Source organism: Ahaetulla prasina, chromosome 18, assembly GCF_028640845.1.
Source record: "Ahaetulla prasina isolate Xishuangbanna chromosome 18, ASM2864084v1, whole genome shotgun sequence".
Classification (NCBI taxonomy): Eukaryota; Metazoa; Chordata; class Lepidosauria; order Squamata; family Colubridae; genus Ahaetulla; species Ahaetulla prasina.
The window spans coordinates 7,280,634-7,296,721 of NC_080556.1; the positions used below are offsets into that span (position 1 = coordinate 7,280,634).

General features: G+C 40.7%; 1 protein-coding gene across 5 annotated transcripts; it reads right to left on the reverse strand.

Annotated features, from left to right (window-relative positions):
* Nucleotides 1-1,888: 1,888 nt before the first annotated feature.
* Nucleotides 1,889-12,964, reverse strand: DFFA (DNA fragmentation factor subunit alpha). Of its 5 annotated transcripts, none has more exons than XM_058161284.1 (7): nt 12,809-12,964; nt 12,541-12,696; nt 11,414-11,553; nt 9,927-10,116; nt 9,613-9,681; nt 3,564-3,712; nt 1,889-3,471 (listed from the first exon to the last, which is right to left on the reverse strand). In XM_058161284.1, exons 1-7 carry the CDS (start codon nt 12,921-12,923, stop codon nt 3,265-3,267), a joined length of 1,026 nt encoding a protein of 341 aa, XP_058017267.1. In that variant the 5' UTR covers nt 12,924-12,964; the 3' UTR covers nt 1,889-3,264. The 5 variants fall into 5 exon arrangements, with proteins under 5 accessions (XP_058017267.1, XP_058017266.1, XP_058017268.1 ...); XM_058161283.1 differs by having other exon boundaries at nt 3,564-3,718; XM_058161285.1 differs by lacking the exon at nt 9,613-9,681 and having other exon boundaries at nt 3,564-3,746.
* Between the last annotated feature and the right edge of the window lie 3,124 nt (nt 12,965-16,088).

Sequence of the window (16,088 nt, forward strand, 5' to 3'; positions counted from 1 at the left end):
CATCAGCAAAGCATGCTTGTAAACTTCCTCTCAGGCTTCTGTTTAATTTAACAAGAAAAAAAATGTATGAATCCTATACCTGTAAAATTCCTATCAAAGCCGTTTTCCAAAGGGAAAAAAATCGAAAATTATTTCCTTCTAAGGACTTCTGTGAAACATATAATTTTACTTTGAAGTGGTACTAGCAGCCCAAATAGACAGTATAGACCGAAATAACCAAATACTGTAAGATTGAGGAAGGATGTAAACAAAATTTCCAGTGTTGGAGCATTCACAACTTCTGAAGGTAAGTGGAACGACTTGCCTTCAGAAGTTGTGAATGCTCCAACACTGGAAATTTTTAAGAAAATGTTGGATAACCATCTGACTGAGATGGTGTAGGGTTTCCTGCCTGGGCAGGGGGTTGGACTAGAAGGCCTCCAAGGTCCCTTCCAACTCTGATGTTATGTTATGTTAAAAAGAATTCAGAATTCTGTCAGCAAGTGGCCTTCCTTTTTTCCTTCTGCTTCAGTGGCTCAAAGGCAATTTTATTCTGGTCATCTGAGGCTCCAGGGTTTTATGCAGGCTTAGGCTATCACATTTCAGGCACATTCTTATCCCAAAAGTCGAGAATGTGATTTCTTAAAAAAAAAAAATACACAAAAGAAAGCTAATATTTTATGCTTAGGCTTTTTGTGGGGCTTCTGCAAAACTACACTGTAGTCACGATTTTGACTGCATTTTTTAGCAAACATATTGCTAAAAAACTAAGATCCAAATTCTATTTTATTTATTTTGTCACACAGTATATATAAGCGTAAGCATGAAATAATTATACAATATATAAGCATATATATAAGTATGAGTATGTAGTAACTATATTAATTGGATATAATTAAATTATAAAATAAAAATAAAATATAAAATAAATAAAATAATGAAAGGAAACAATAGGACAGGAACGGTAGGCACTCTTGTGCTCTTATGCACGCCCCTTACAGACCTCTTAGGAATGGGGTGAGGTCAATAATAGACAGTTTTTGGTTGAAGCTTTTGGGATTTTGGGAAGAGACCACAGTCAGGTAGTGTATTCCAAGCATTAACAACTGTTACTGAAGTCATATTTTCTGCAATCAAGATTGGAGCGGTTCACATTAAGCTTAAATCTATTGTGTGCTCGTGTATTGTTGCAATTAAAGCTGAAGTAATCTTTGACAGGAAGGACATTGTAATAGATGAGTCTATGAGTTAAACTCAAGTCATGTCGAAGACGGCATAGTTCTAAATTTTCTAAACCTAGGATTTCAAGTCTGGTGGCATAAGGTATTTTGTAGTATTCAGAGGAGTGGAGAACTCTTCTTGTAAAATATTTCTGGACACGTTCAATTGTATTGATGTCAGAAATGTGGCATGGGTTCCAGACAGGCGAGCTGTATTCAAGAATTGTCTAGTAAATATTTTATATGCTCTGGTTAGTAGTGTAGTGTAGTGTTTTTGGAGAAGAAGCTTAAAAAAAGTGTTTTTTGGAGAAGCAGCTTAAAAAGAAGCTTCTAAACTTAAAACGTACGAAGCCTCAAAAAGGCTTGCTGGAATTGAAAGAGTGCCACTTTCAAACCCTTCTTGACTGCATTTTTTTTTTGTTAAGTATCACTAAAAGCACAGTTTCCACGTTTGTATTGACAGAATCGTTGCGTGCCACTTTAAGAGGGGTTGGCAAGGGAACGAAAGCAGAAGCCACAGTTGGACATTTATGCCAATTCAACATTACAGCATCTGAAATGCTGTTGCGAGAAAACTGTAGGGGAAACCCTTCCGCCCCCCCCCCCCCAGTATGCCCATTGTCAAGATGGAGGGTTTTCTGTGCCCTCGGTACGTACAGTATGGCCATTGCTCTGAGTGGAAGAGAAACAAAACACAAAAGATTGTAAGGCATTTTTAAAGAGTTCCACAAACAGGCTTATGGGCAAGCTAAGAACGCTGTGTGCCGTCTTGTCTTTCCTGTTTGTTTTGTTTTGTCTTTTGTTGTTTCCCCATACAATTGTTCTATGCTGAAATAAAATATTACTACATGTACCTAACCTTTGTGCTGCCTTCAACTGAGAGTGAAATATCTCATGTGGTTTTAGATGAATTCCTTACTTAGTGCTTCAGTGGACACACTTGGTTCAGTCAGAGACCAATATATTTGGATTTAACCTTGGTGTGTGTGTGAGTGTGTGTGTGTAAAAACACGACTGTTTGACTATCAGTTTTATTTTACAAATTACTGCTACTTTTACAAATTACTATGGAGGGCTTTCCTACTTGAATACATATCCCAAGAGCAGGAACTCGGTATGCCTAGTTTAATGAAAAGAAGGACTAGGGGTGACATGATAGCAGTCTTCCAATATCTCAGGGGTTGCCACAAAGAAGAGGGAGTCAAACTATTCTTCAAAGCACCTGAAGGCAGGACAAGAAGCAATGGGTGGAAACTAATCAAGGAGAGAAGCAACCTAGAACTAAGGAGAAATTTCCTGACAGTTAGAACAATTAATCAGTGGAACAACTTGCCTGCAGAAGTTGTGAATGCTCCAACAAATTTTTAAGAAAATGTTGGATAGCCATTTGTCTGAAGTGGTGTAGGGTTTCCTGCCTGGGCAGGGGGTTGGACTAGAAGACCTCCAAGGTCCCTTCCAACTCTGATATTATTATTATAGCAAGCCTATGTAATATTGAAGTTTAATTGCTCAATCAGCAGTCAAAATGGTAGCCAATAACACAAAGCCTTTACTTCTTAAATATAAGTGGGTTCCCCCCACCAAAATATAATCATTAACATGGTCCTATATCCATTATCAGTTGTTCATATTCAAAGCCACATGCTCCAGATACTTTTATAAATATATATAATCCCTATAAAATTAACAATAATTTAAAAGCAGGAGAGGTCCTTCGGTAAAATTCTGCATCTTGGCAGCTTCATAATCCTATATTTCATAATCATAAATTTCATAATCCTATATTTAAGCATCAAAGAAAGGGCCTTATTCAAAACACCATTTTGAATTTGTATTTCGATATACACCATAAATCTTCAAAGGTTAAAAAGGTAAAATACTTTTGTCTTGGACTAGCACCTCCTGTAAACAAATAGTTTGGTGAAGTGAGGTACGACAGAGTCCTCAAATGCCTTTTGCTTTTATATTTCATTGGTTGGTTGGAAAAGAGGTGACATTTTACCATTCATGAAAAACCAAAAAAAAGGTGATTAATCCATCAAAAATTCCCGACTCCCAGGGCTTCTTACTTCCTGCGTTTAGAACTCAACCGTTCCTGAGGCTCTGGTAGTTTTTTCCTTCCTTTGGAGATGCTCCTCAGTGAATTTAGAGAGTGAAATTGCTGCCGTCGCCTTGAAAGCTCCTGGCCACACGCCTCCTTTAAGGCTTCGGTCTTGTGTTTGTCCCAGCGTAGGGCCTGAGAAAGACCTTCTGAATCTTCTTTGCAAACCAGCTGCGACAGAAAACGAAGAGGTTTTGTTAGAAATGCTCTTTTTCTAGCTCAAAATGCTGGTAGGGAAAAAAATCAAGTCTGCGTTTGCCCACCTCTAAGTCTTGACTGGCCAGGCTGAGTTCTGGGGCAGGCTTTTCTTTCAGCACAGTAACGACGCGGACACTCAGCCGAGTCCTTTCGAGTGGGCCGCTGCTCCCCATGTCTACAGTATCGGTTCCTCCCTCGGATTTTTCCTCTCCTTCTGATGCTAGGCACAAAGAGAAGAGTCTGTGTCTCTTAAAGGAGACATTTGAAGCAAGGTGTCATGGCTCCAAGTAATAAATTCATTGCAAACAAGACTCCGAGGCCATTGAATTCCTCAAAGATTACTTTTATTGGAAATGTCATATTGGCACATACTTGCTGAAAAACCAACTCTGAAAACTCCTGCACTTTTCACCTTATTAAAAGTAAAAGATTTTACTTTTACAAAAATGTTATACCCGGATGATACACGGATTGATTTAATAATGTACAGGAATGATAGAAGAGGTGTAATTATAAAGTAAAAAAGAAATCTGAAATAATAGAATAGAATAGAATAGAATAGAATAGAATAGAATAGAATAGAATAGAATAGAATAGAATAGAATTTTTATTGGCCAAATGTGATTGTACACACAAGGAATTTGTCTTGGGGCATATGGTCTCATAAAGATGCATGTAAATAGAAATCGGGGCTGCTCCAATACCGTTTTAGATTGAATTGAAAATGGAAAACAACAAGGGAGTGGAAAAGGGGAGAGGAGTAGAGAGAGGGAAGGAGGGGAGTAGGGAGGGAAGGAGAGAGAAGGAAAGAAGAGAGGGAAAAGGAGAGGAAGAAGGAAGGGGAAAGAAAAGGAGGAAGAAGAGAGGAGAGGGGAAAGAGGAGAGGAAGTAGAAAAGGGAAGGAGAGGAGGAATGAGGAAAGTAGAAAGAGACAGAAGAAGGGAGAGAACGAAAGAGGAAAAGGAAAGGTTGTGTTAAAACAAAGGAAGGAAACAGTAAAAGAGCAGGCCCAAACAAATAACTAATAAATGGAAGTTAAAAGATAAGGTGAATGAATAATGATTAATGATGGACAAGAGACTACATTTAAATATGTGGATGAAAAATAAAAATAAAAAGCTTTTTCTAAAAAAAAAAAAAGTAAATGATTTTCCACTTTCTCAGAACAATCAGTCACAGGGTCCAATCACCAGGTAGCATCACTCCACCTTCTTCCAACCAGGTATAAGAATGTCCTTGAGCGACATTCTTGTTAGGAATATTTACCAGACATTATACCAAAGACATAAAATACTTAATCTTACGTATCACAACGGCCGCAAGAATTTCATACGCACAAAATTGGAAAAAAGGAAATACACCAACAGAGGAAGAACTGATAAAGAAAATCTTAGATTGTGCCGAGATGGACAAATTAACAAAAGAAATTAAAGAAAAGGAAGATGCAGAATATTATGTAATATGGGATCAAGGGTACAAGTGGCTGGAGACTAGAAAAAATGGATAGTGGTGAAAGGGGAGAAACAATAAGTGCAAGATGTATGTAAGATAATGTATAAAATATACAAATTTAATATAAGTGATAGGAATTATAGAGTAATAAGGGATAATAGCTCCCATGTAACACCGATCCTGCGCAGACTGCACTGGCTACCTGTGGCCTTTCGGGTGCACTTTAAGGTGTTGGTTACGACCTTTAAAGCGCTCCATGGCTTAGGGCCTGGGTACTTACGGGACCGCCTGCTGTTACCACATGCCTCCCACCGACCCGTACGCTCTCACAGAGAGGGACTTCTCAGGGTGCCGTCCGCCAAACAATGTCGGCTGGCGGCCCCCAGGGGAAGGGCCTTCTCTGTGGGGGCTCCCACACTCTGGAACGAGCTTCCCCCAGGTTTACGCCAAATACCTGACCTTCGGACTTTCCGCCGCGAACTGAAGACACACCTTTTTATCCGCGCGGGGCTGGCTTAAATTGAATTTTAAATGTTAAATTTTATTAATTTTAAAAGGGGTTTTTTAGTGTATGGTAAATTTTTAAATTTTCAGGCTAATTTAAATAAGTTTTTTAAATTCCGTTTTAATTGTATTTTGTATTGTTCGTTTTATTCTGCCTGTACACCGCCCTGAGTCCTTCGGGAGAAGGGCGGTATAAAAATCAAATAAATAAAAATAATAAAATAAAATAAAAATAATGGGACAAGAAGGATATAAATATTACAAATTGGGAGAAAATGTAAATATTAGGAGATTACCGCTATGAAACAGTTGTAAAAAGGGAATGCGCGTTATGTGTTTTGCGTTTGTTGTGTTGTGTTGTGGTATAAATAAAAAACTTATAAAAAAAAAGAATGTCCTTGATTCCCAAGAGAAAGCATTTTGTTTTGGCTACAAAGATCCCTCTATCTCAAATCCCCGCCCTCCCCTGACGGTCAGGCCAGCTTCAGAGTTGATACATGATTCCCTTGCAAACCTTTCGGCGTTTCTGTCACTATTGCCACCAGCAGCGTGTAGTTTTTTCAAGAAACTATGTTCTATATAAGCCTCAGTAAACAACCCAAAACAAATCAGACAAAGAAATAAAAGAAATTAAACACGCGTGCCGTTTCGTCCACTCAAAATAATCTCCGAAGCAGTTTACAATCACTGGGATACACAGCATTTTGGTTCAGAATGAGAAACGGTCACTGGCTGGCTATAGCTGGCCAAACCAGCAATTATTAATCATTTTAGAGCCTCTCCCAAGGTCATAATGTTTGCAAGGTATAAATTAATTTGAAACATGCTCGAACCCGCGCAGAATGGCTTCTTCCATTTCACTCCTCCTTTGGTCTTTTGGCTGACAAGAGAAAACCAGTTTTTATCAAGCGCGCTTTCATTCTGGCTTGCTTGAAAAGGTCCCATAAATTAAAATAATGTCAAGGAACTCAATGCCGCATCTAGCATTGTGCTGGCACCAAGCTTAAAAAAAAAAAAAAGTGAGAAATTCTGTGGTTGCTATTTGAAGAAGGGTAGATAGGTAGTCCTCGACTGACGACCATAATCGAGCCCAACATTTCTGTTGCTAAGCGAGACACTGGTCACGTGAGCTTTGCCCCATTTCGCCAGAAGCAAACAGCACAAATAATAGTAAATAGTGGGTTAACAGAAACTTTTAAAATTGGGAAAGGGACGAGACAGGGATGTCCCCTGTCCCCATTACTTTTTATTTTAACTTTAGAAATTCTTCTGAATAAAATACGTGGTTCCGATCGAATAAAGGGAATTAGAGTTAAACATCAAGATTATAGATTAAGAGCTTTTGCAGATGACTTGGTTGTTACTGTATCCCAACCAATATACTCAGCTACTGGTTTAAAAGATATAATTGGTCAGTATGGTAAAGTATCTGGATTTAAGGTGAATCAGCAAAAGACAAAGATGATAACTAAAAATATGAATATACAACAAAAAGAAGAGTTAGAAAGAACTACAGGTTTTGAAATCGTTAAAAAGGTTAAATATTTAGGAATATATATTACAGCTTCAAATGTCAAATTATACAAAAATAATTATGAGGTATTGTGGCAGAAGGTATGGAAAGAAATGGAGAATTGGAAGAAGTTACAACTATCCTTGCTGGGAAGAATAGCGGCTATAAAAATGAATGTTTTGCCCAGGTTTCTATTTTTGTTTCAAATGATACCGGTACTTAAGAATGATATCAAATTACAGGAATGGCAAAAGGGGGTTAATAACTTTGTATGGATGGGCAAAAAACCAAGAATAAAATTAAAAATAATGTCAAGGAACTCAATGCCGCATCTAGCATTGTGCTGGCACCAAGCTTAAAAAAAAAAAAAAGTGAGAAATTCTGTGGTTGCTATTTGAAGAAGGGTAGATAGGTAGTCCTCGACTGACGACCATAATCGAGCCCAACATTTCTGTTGCTAAGCGAGACACTGGTCACGTGAGCTTTGCCCCATTTCGCCAGAAGCAAACAGCACAAATAATAGTAAATAGTGGGTTAACAGAAACTTTTAAAATTGGGAAAGGGACGAGACAGGGATGTCCCCTGTCCCCATTACTTTTTATTTTAACTTTAGAAATTCTTCTGAATAAAATACATGGTTCCGATTGAATAAAGGGAATTAGAGTTAAACATCAAGATTATAGATTAAGAGCTTTTGCAGATGACTTGATTGTTACTGTATCCCAACCAATATACTCAGCTATTGGTTTAAAAGATATAATTGGTCAGTATGGTAAATTATCTGGATTTAAGGTGAATCAGCAAAAGACAAAGATGATAACTAAAAATATGAATATACAACAAAAAGAAGAGTTAGAAAGAACTACAGGTTTTGAAATCGTTAAAAAGGTTAAATATTTAGGAATATATATTACAGCTTCAAATGTCAAATTATACAAAAATAATTATGAGGTATTGTGGCAGAAGGTATGGAAAGAAATGGAGAATTGGAAGAAGTTACAACTATCCTTGCTGAGAAGAATAGCGGCTATAAAAATGAATGTTTTGCCCAGGTTTCTATTTTTGTTTCAAATGATACCGGTACTTAAGAATGATATCAAATTACAGGAATGGCAAAAGGGGGTTAATAACTTTGTATGGATGGGCAAAAAATCAAGAATAAAATTAAAAATAATGAAGGATACAGGGGAAAGGGGGGGGGTCTTAAAATGCCTAATTTAAAATTGTATTATGAAGCAGTTGTCTTATCATTAATTGCTGCAGTTCTTAAGTTAGTCACCCGGTCGTTAAGGGAATCTGGCTCCTCCATTGACTTTGCTTGTCGGAAGGTCACAACAGGGGATCACGCGACCCCGGGACACTGCAACCGTCGTAAATACGAGTCAGTTGCCAAGTGCCCAAATTTTTGATCACGTGACCCCAGGGATCACTGCAACCGTCGTGAAAATCAATTATAAATCACTTTTTTCAGTGCCGTTGTCATTTTGAACGGTCACTCAAGAAACTGTTGTAAGTCGAGAACTAATTGTACAGCTGCTGAGGTATAGACCTGAGAGGGACATTATTATTAACCAGTGGTGGGTTTCAGCAGGTTCTGACCGGTTCTGGCGAACCGGTAGTGGAAATTTTGAGTAGTTCGGAGAACCGATAAATAAACCAAACAATGCAGGTTGGCGCCCCCCAGGGGGAGGGCCTTCTCTGTGGCGGCACCAGCCCTGTGGAATGAGCTTCCTCCTGGATTACGACAACTCCCTGACCTCCGGACCTTCAGACGTGAACTGAAGACTCTATTATTTCAGCGCGCGGGACTAGCCTAAGAACAAAAATGTTTTAAACAAATTTTAATGGGGGTTTTATTGGTTCTTATTGTTTTAGTGATCAGGCCTTGATAATATTTAGTTTTAATCTGGGTTTTAAAAGTCTATTTATTATATTGTTTTATATTGTTTTAATATGCCTGTGAACCGCCCTGAGTCCTATGGGAGATGGTGCGGTATATAAGTTTAATAAATAAATAAACAAACGCCTCTGACCGGCCCCGCCCCCATCTATTCTCTGCCTCCCGAGTCCCAGCTGATCGGGAAGAAATGGGGATTTTGCAGTATCCTTCCCCTGGAGTGGGGAGGGAATGGAGATTTTACAGTATCCTTCCCCTGGAGTGGGGAGGGAATGGGGATTTTACAGTATCCTTCCCCTGGAGTGGGGAGGGAATGGGGATTTTACAGTATCCTTCCCCTGGAGTGGGGAGGGAATAGAGATGTTACAGTATCCTTCCCCTGGAGTGGGAGGGAATGGAGATTTTACAGTATCCTTCCCCTGGAGTGGGAGGGAATGGGGATGTTACCGTATCCTTCCCCTGGAGTGGGAGGGAATGGGGATTTTACAGTATCCTTCCCCTGGAGTGGGGAGGGAATGGAGATTTTACAGTATCCTTCCCCTGGAGTGGGGAGGGAATGGGGATTTTACAGTATCCTTCCCCTGGAGTGGAGAGGGAATGGGGATTTTACAGTATCCTTCCCCTGAAGTGGGGAGGGAATGGGGATTTTACAGTATCCTTCCCCTGGAGTGGGGAGGGAATGCAGATTGCCTGCCACGCCCACCAAGCCACACCCACAGAACCGGTAGTAAAAAAAATTGAAACCCACCACTGGTATTAACATGGCTGCTCCATCCTTCCTTGGTTACTAGGCAGTACTTCTCCAAACGGGTGGAAACTAACCAAGGAGAGAAGCAACTTAGAACGAAGGAAAAATTTCCTGACAAGTGAGAACAATTAATCAGCGGAACAACTTGCCACCAGGAGTTGTAAATGCTCCAACACTTGGAAGTTTTTAAGAAGAGATTGGATAACCACTTGTCTGAAGGTTCCCTGCCTGAGCAGGGGGTTGGACTAGAAGACCTCCAAGGTCCCTTCCAACTCTCTCATGCTGAATGGGTTTTGGAGCCTGATCTTTATTACCTTGTGCCGTGGACGTAGCCTGATCCTCCTTCTTTATTGCCTGCAGGTAAAGTTCCAGAAGCTGACGGGATCGTCGCTCCTCTTCCCGTCTATCCAGGGTCTCCTGAAGGGTCGCTTGTAACCTTTGGGTTTGGAGCGGATTCTCCGAAAGTTCCCGAGCCAGATCTGAACACGGAACCTCAACGAGTGCCTGGAAGAAGATAGGACCCAGCCCTTGGTAGCCAAGGTGAGAGATGCTCAGGCCGCTTAGCTCATTAAATGTGGCCATTAGAAGGAATGCCCGCTTTGCTGATGGAAGATTCCCAAAAACGGGCGGCCATACAAATCTATTTATTCAATCACTATATATCGCGATTTAAATACTCGTAAAAAGGCTTGATTGAAATCAACTCGATTTAAATCGTAATTTTTTTAAAGAGCACCTGTCATCTCTGTCCCGCAGCGGCTCCTCCTCTGACCTGCTGTTGACTCACCGACCGTCCCGGTCACTTTTTTTTTTTATTATTTTATTTTGTCACAACAGTATATACAATCATCAACATAAACAATAATTCATCATGAGAGAAAAAGTATATATAAGTAAAAGTATAAGTAAAAGTAAGCATATAATACTATAATGAAGAGAACAATAGGACAGGAACGGTAGGCACTTTTGTGCTCTTATGCACGCCCCTTATAGTCCTCTTAGGAATGGGGTGAGGTCAATAGTAGACAGTTTTTGGTTGAAGATTTTGGGGTTTTGAGTAGAGACTATAGAGTCAGGTAGTGAGTTCCACGCGTTAACAACTCTGTTACAAGTCATATTTTCATACTTTAATGGGTCGGCTGGTGATGCGGCGGGGACACAGGCAGGTAAGGGACGTGACGGCGAGCAGGTGAGGGGACGCCCACTAACAGGCGCTGCCGCCATGATGGATCTCAAACGACAGGTGCTCTTTAATATTATATTGATAAGCCGCTTAGAAGGTTTCACTTTCATTTTTACTGCTTGCCCTTCCTCCTCCCGCTTAAGAGCCCGGTGGTACAGACACATTTCTCTTTCAAACCATCATACGGTTTGTAGTGTACATAGATTTGCAAAACAAGGGGATACAGGAATAATTCCTGAACTTTTATGTTCTGTGATTTATATCTCACGGTTACTATGAAATGGTCCGAAGGCATCCATGCAGTGCATGTTCACTCAGCTAGCAGAGCTTGGATTCAACTGAATGAGTTCACCAAAAAATGTAAATATTGCAAAATAGACAGCCTCGTGCCACATCGCTAAGCTCCATTTCACGCTGAATAAACTAAATTATTAACGTATCTTAAATAAAAAAAACTATCTTTAAATAGATTTTTTTGCTCCAAAAGCATTATATTGAAATAATTTTTATAAAAATAAAAAAAAATCCTTTTTTTTTAAAAAAATTGATTTTTATCCAAAGGTGATCAGGATAAGTTAAGACTGGAACAAGAGTTATTGTATTCTAGACTTTTCCTACCTGGAGATCTTCTTCAGACATCAGAACGATGGTAGATAGGTCCTTCTTCAACTGCCTGGCCAAAACTTTCCATTTTTCCCCACCGCTGTCCACTTCATTCGTGTTCGTCATCTCTTCCCCTAGCCAAGTTGTGCCCTCACCTGAAACAGATAGAATTGTGAATCCACTAAACATTAAAAATTAAGAGGTGTGTGTAATTTCACACACTGGGCATCACCCAAAGTCAGGAAGAATCTATTGGCACCGTTTCACGCTAACCAGGGTTTATTAAAGATTTATATTGACTGTTTCCTAACATGATTTGATTGCTTACTTGTTCCCTATGCTATAGAGCAGGGGGTCCCCAACCTTTCAGACCTCAGGGACCACTAAATTCATAATTTAAAATCCCTCGGACCACTAATATGATCTGCCTAATGACCAGCTGGGTGGGCGTGACTAGATGGTCATGTGACTGGGTAGGCGTGACCAACTCGATGTCACTCGCATCGAGGGGCGCCTTGCCAGCTTCTACTTGCCCCTCCCCTCCCAGCCACTCCTTGCGTGTCCGCCCGGGCTCCTTAGGCCCCCAACAGGAAGCAGTTGCTGGAGCTAAGCAGCCACCAGGAGAAAGAGTTGGCAAAAAAGCTCAGTTCAAATTGGATCTGACCGAGGAGGAGGCTCAGCAGAAGCACCTCACTGAGGACTAGGAGCATAGGCTTTCCAAGCAGAGGGAAGACCTGCGGGAGTGCAAGGCCAGGTAGCAATGCCTGGAGGCTCAACGGGCTGAGATGGTCAGCCAGTTCCAGGCCATGATGCAGTCCCACTGGAACGAGGCTCTCTGGCTCTTCGCCACCAGCGGCGCTTCCCTCCAGCCTTCGCCCAAAGCCCCACACCAGGAGGCTGAAGCAGACCCCCAAGTTGGAATTTCTGCCCCCCTTCAACCCACACAAAAAGACCCCAAAGGGGGAGACTCTCTGCAGCAACACAAATATTCATTGCACGTATCCAGTCCAGGGGCCATAGTCTGAGGCCCCCTGATTTAGTGCAATATATAAAAAAAATGCCAATAATTTTTCTGCGGACCACCAAAATTTTCTCGTGGACCACCAATTGGTGACCGCTGATCTAAAGCATTAATTTCCTACCTGTGCTGGTCCATTGCTCATTCTTGGCTACCACCCCAAATTTGGTGTCCGGGGGGAGACACCCAAAGTAATCGTCGTCATCTATAATGGTGCCGTCTTCAGCCAGAACCAAAGTGACAGGCTGGGAGGCCAAGCCAATTGCTAGCAGATGGCAGGCTGTGGGGAAAAAGAGGGGAAAAAGACAGTGGAACAATTTCTCTACATCAGCTGTGGCCCCTCTGGCTGCAGGGCAAAACGTGCCTGCTGTCCCCAAAGCAGAAAGTCTTACCTTTCATCTTCAATTCCTGGAGGGTGGAAGCAGCCACTCCATGCTCTTCCCGTTGGCCCATCCGCCTGATCAGGCATCGTTTCAACCGGGGTAGCCTTGAACCACTTTCTGCCATCTGCTTTGTTTCCTTTCCCTTGGCTATTGTCGAACAACGCCTTTTCTCTGCAGGAAGCCAATCAGAGCCTGGTACACCCTGCTGAGGCTCTCTGGGAAATGTAGTTCAGTCTCAAAAAAAAAAAGGCGCCCTCCCACTATCCTGTGGCCTGATGGGGAACGTAGTCTTTCATCCCTGCTCAAAAGTTCAGTCCTGTTGGAAGGAAAAGGGTTTTTGTACTTGCTTAGGCACCTTCCCAGTTCCCGCCGAAACATCAGTAGGTACATTCTGAGTTTTGTGAGCTTGATTTTATTGATTCCAAACGTCATCTGCACCTCCATAACTGTCCGGTTCGGTTCTGCAAACCCAACAAGACAGACACAGACTTCAGAGGATCATTAGAACTGCAGAAAAAAACAATTACTACCAACCTGCCTTCCTTCCATTGAGGACCTGTATACTGCAAGAGTCAAAAAGAGGGCTGTGAAAATATTCACAGACCCCTCACATCCTGGACATAAACTGTTTCAACTCCTACCTTCAAAACGACGCTATAGAGCACTGCACACCAGAACAACTAGACACAAGAACAGTTTTTTCCCCGAAGGCCATCACTCTGCTAAACAAATAATTCCTTCAACACTGTCAAACTATTTACTAAATCTGCACTACTATTAATCTTCTCATCGTTCCCATCGCCCATCTCCTTCCACTTATGACTGTATGGCTGTAACCTTGTTGCTTGTATCCTTACAATTTATATTGTTTCCTAGTATAATTGATTGCTTATTTGTACCCTATGACTATCATTAACTGTACCTTATGATTCTTGATGAAGGTATTTTTTCTTTTATGTACACAGAGAGGGGATGCACCAAGACAAATTCCTTGTGTGTCCAGTCACACTTGGCCAATAAAGAATTCTATTCTATTCCATTCCATTCCATTCCATTCCATTCCATTCTATTCCGTGGTGGATATTTTAATTATTTTAAATACACTCCATATTTTAAGACCAGACAGAACACACTTCTTAATATTTTTAGTGTTTTATTAACTCCATACGCACATTATCTCAAGAAGGATGAAATTGCAAAAGGCCTTCTACTCTAAGAAACTGGGGGCGAGTTAAGAAACGTGCCAGGGTGTGGTAGAAAATCATTAGGCGAGGTTGTGCAATCTCAGCAGCAATTGTGTTTCTGTGCAATGCTGGATGATGACCCCTTTCATCGCCTCCCATCAAGAACAAAACGTCCTTTACATCTAACGCCCAGTTCATTGCTTTAAAAAAAATTCTAATATCTTGTTGCCTACATCCAAGGTCTGATTTAACCTTAACTTTAGTGTTCTTTTTTTATTTTAATTCATATTCTTAACTTTTTGCTTTAATTCTGTTGGCTGCTTAGAATCTGGGCTACAAATCAAGTAAATAGAACAAATGTCTAAATCAGGTTTGTCCAAGCTTGGCAATGTAAAGGCTTGGGGACTTCAACTTCCAGACTTCCCCCATCTAGCACTGCTGGCTGGGGGATTCTGGGAGTTGAAGTCCGCAAGTCGTAAAGTTACCAAGGCTGCACGTACCCATTCTAAATAGACTTGTGTACATAATTCAGCTGCAGGGTTGTATATACAAACGGTCCACAACTTAACAACCACAATTGAGGCCGGAATTTACGTTGCTAAGTGAGACATACACAAGTGAGTCAAAGTATTTTATTAATCTTATTTTTATTTTATTTATTTTATCTAATCTAATAATCTAATTGGTAAAACTCCAATATCTCTCTATCATCTATCTATCTATGTATCTATCTATGTATCTATCTATGTATCTATCTATCTATCTATCTATCTATCTATCTATCTATCTATCTATCTATCATCTCTCTCTATCTCTCTATCATCTATCTAGCTATCCCCCCTCTCTCTAATCTATCTATCCTCTCTCTCTCTCTCTCTCTCTCTCTATCTATCTATCTATCAACTTTCTCTCTCTCTCTCTCTCTCTCTCTCATCTATCTATCTATCATCTCTCTCTCTCTGTGTTTCTCTCTCTCTCTCTCCTCTCCCTCCCTCTCTCTCTATCATCTCTCTCTCTATGTACTGTCTCTCTCTCCTGTCTCATATCTCTCTCTCTATCTGTGTATCATCTATCTATCCTCTCCCTCCCTCTCTCTCATCTCTCTCTCTCTCTCTCTCTCTCTCCTCTCTCTCTCCCTGTCTCATATCTCTCTCTCTCTATCATTTATCTATCTATCTGTCTGTCATCTGTCTATCCTCTCTCTCTCCGTCTCTCTCTCTCTCTTATCTGTCTATCTATCTATCTATCTATCTATCTATCTATCTATCTATCTATCTATCTATCTATCTATCTATGTATCTATCTGTCTGTCTGTCTGTCTGTCATCTGTCTAGCCTCTCTTTCCCTCTCATCTCTCTCTATCATCTATCTATCTATCTATCTATCTATCTATCTATCTATCTATCTATCTATCTATCTATCTATCTATCTATTTATCTATCTATCTATCTATCTGTCTGTCATCTGTCTATCCTCTCTCTCTCCGTCTCTCTCTCTCTTATCTATCTATCTGTCTGTCTATCTATCTATCTATCTGTCTGTCTGTCTGTCATCTGTCTATCCTCTCTCTCTCTTTCCCTGTCTCATCTCTCTCTCTCTATCATTTATCTATCTATCTGTCTGTCATCTGTCTATCCTCTCTCTCTCCGTCTCTCTCTCTCTCTTATCTGTCTATCTATCTATCTATCTATCTATCTATCTATCTATCTATCTATCTATCTCTCTATCTCTCTCTCTCTCTCTCTCTCTCTCTCTCTCTCTATCTATCTATCTCTATCTATCTATCTATCTATCTATCTATCTCTCTACATCTCTCTCTCTCTCTCTCTCTCTCTCTCTCTCTCTCTCTCTATCTATCTATCTCTCTCTCTATCTCTCTATCTATCTCTCTATCTATCTATCTATCTATCTCTCTACATCTCTCTCTCTCTCTCTCTCTCTCTCTCTCTCTCTATCTATCTATCTATCTATCTATCTAGCCTCTCTCTCCCGTCTTTCTTCCCCCTCCACCAAAAACTTTTCCTCCCAACCGAGCCCAGCGCTGCTTCTCCCCGATCGGCGCCTCGGGGCTCGATTGCTCCGGCCTCGCCCCTTTCGCTGCCTTT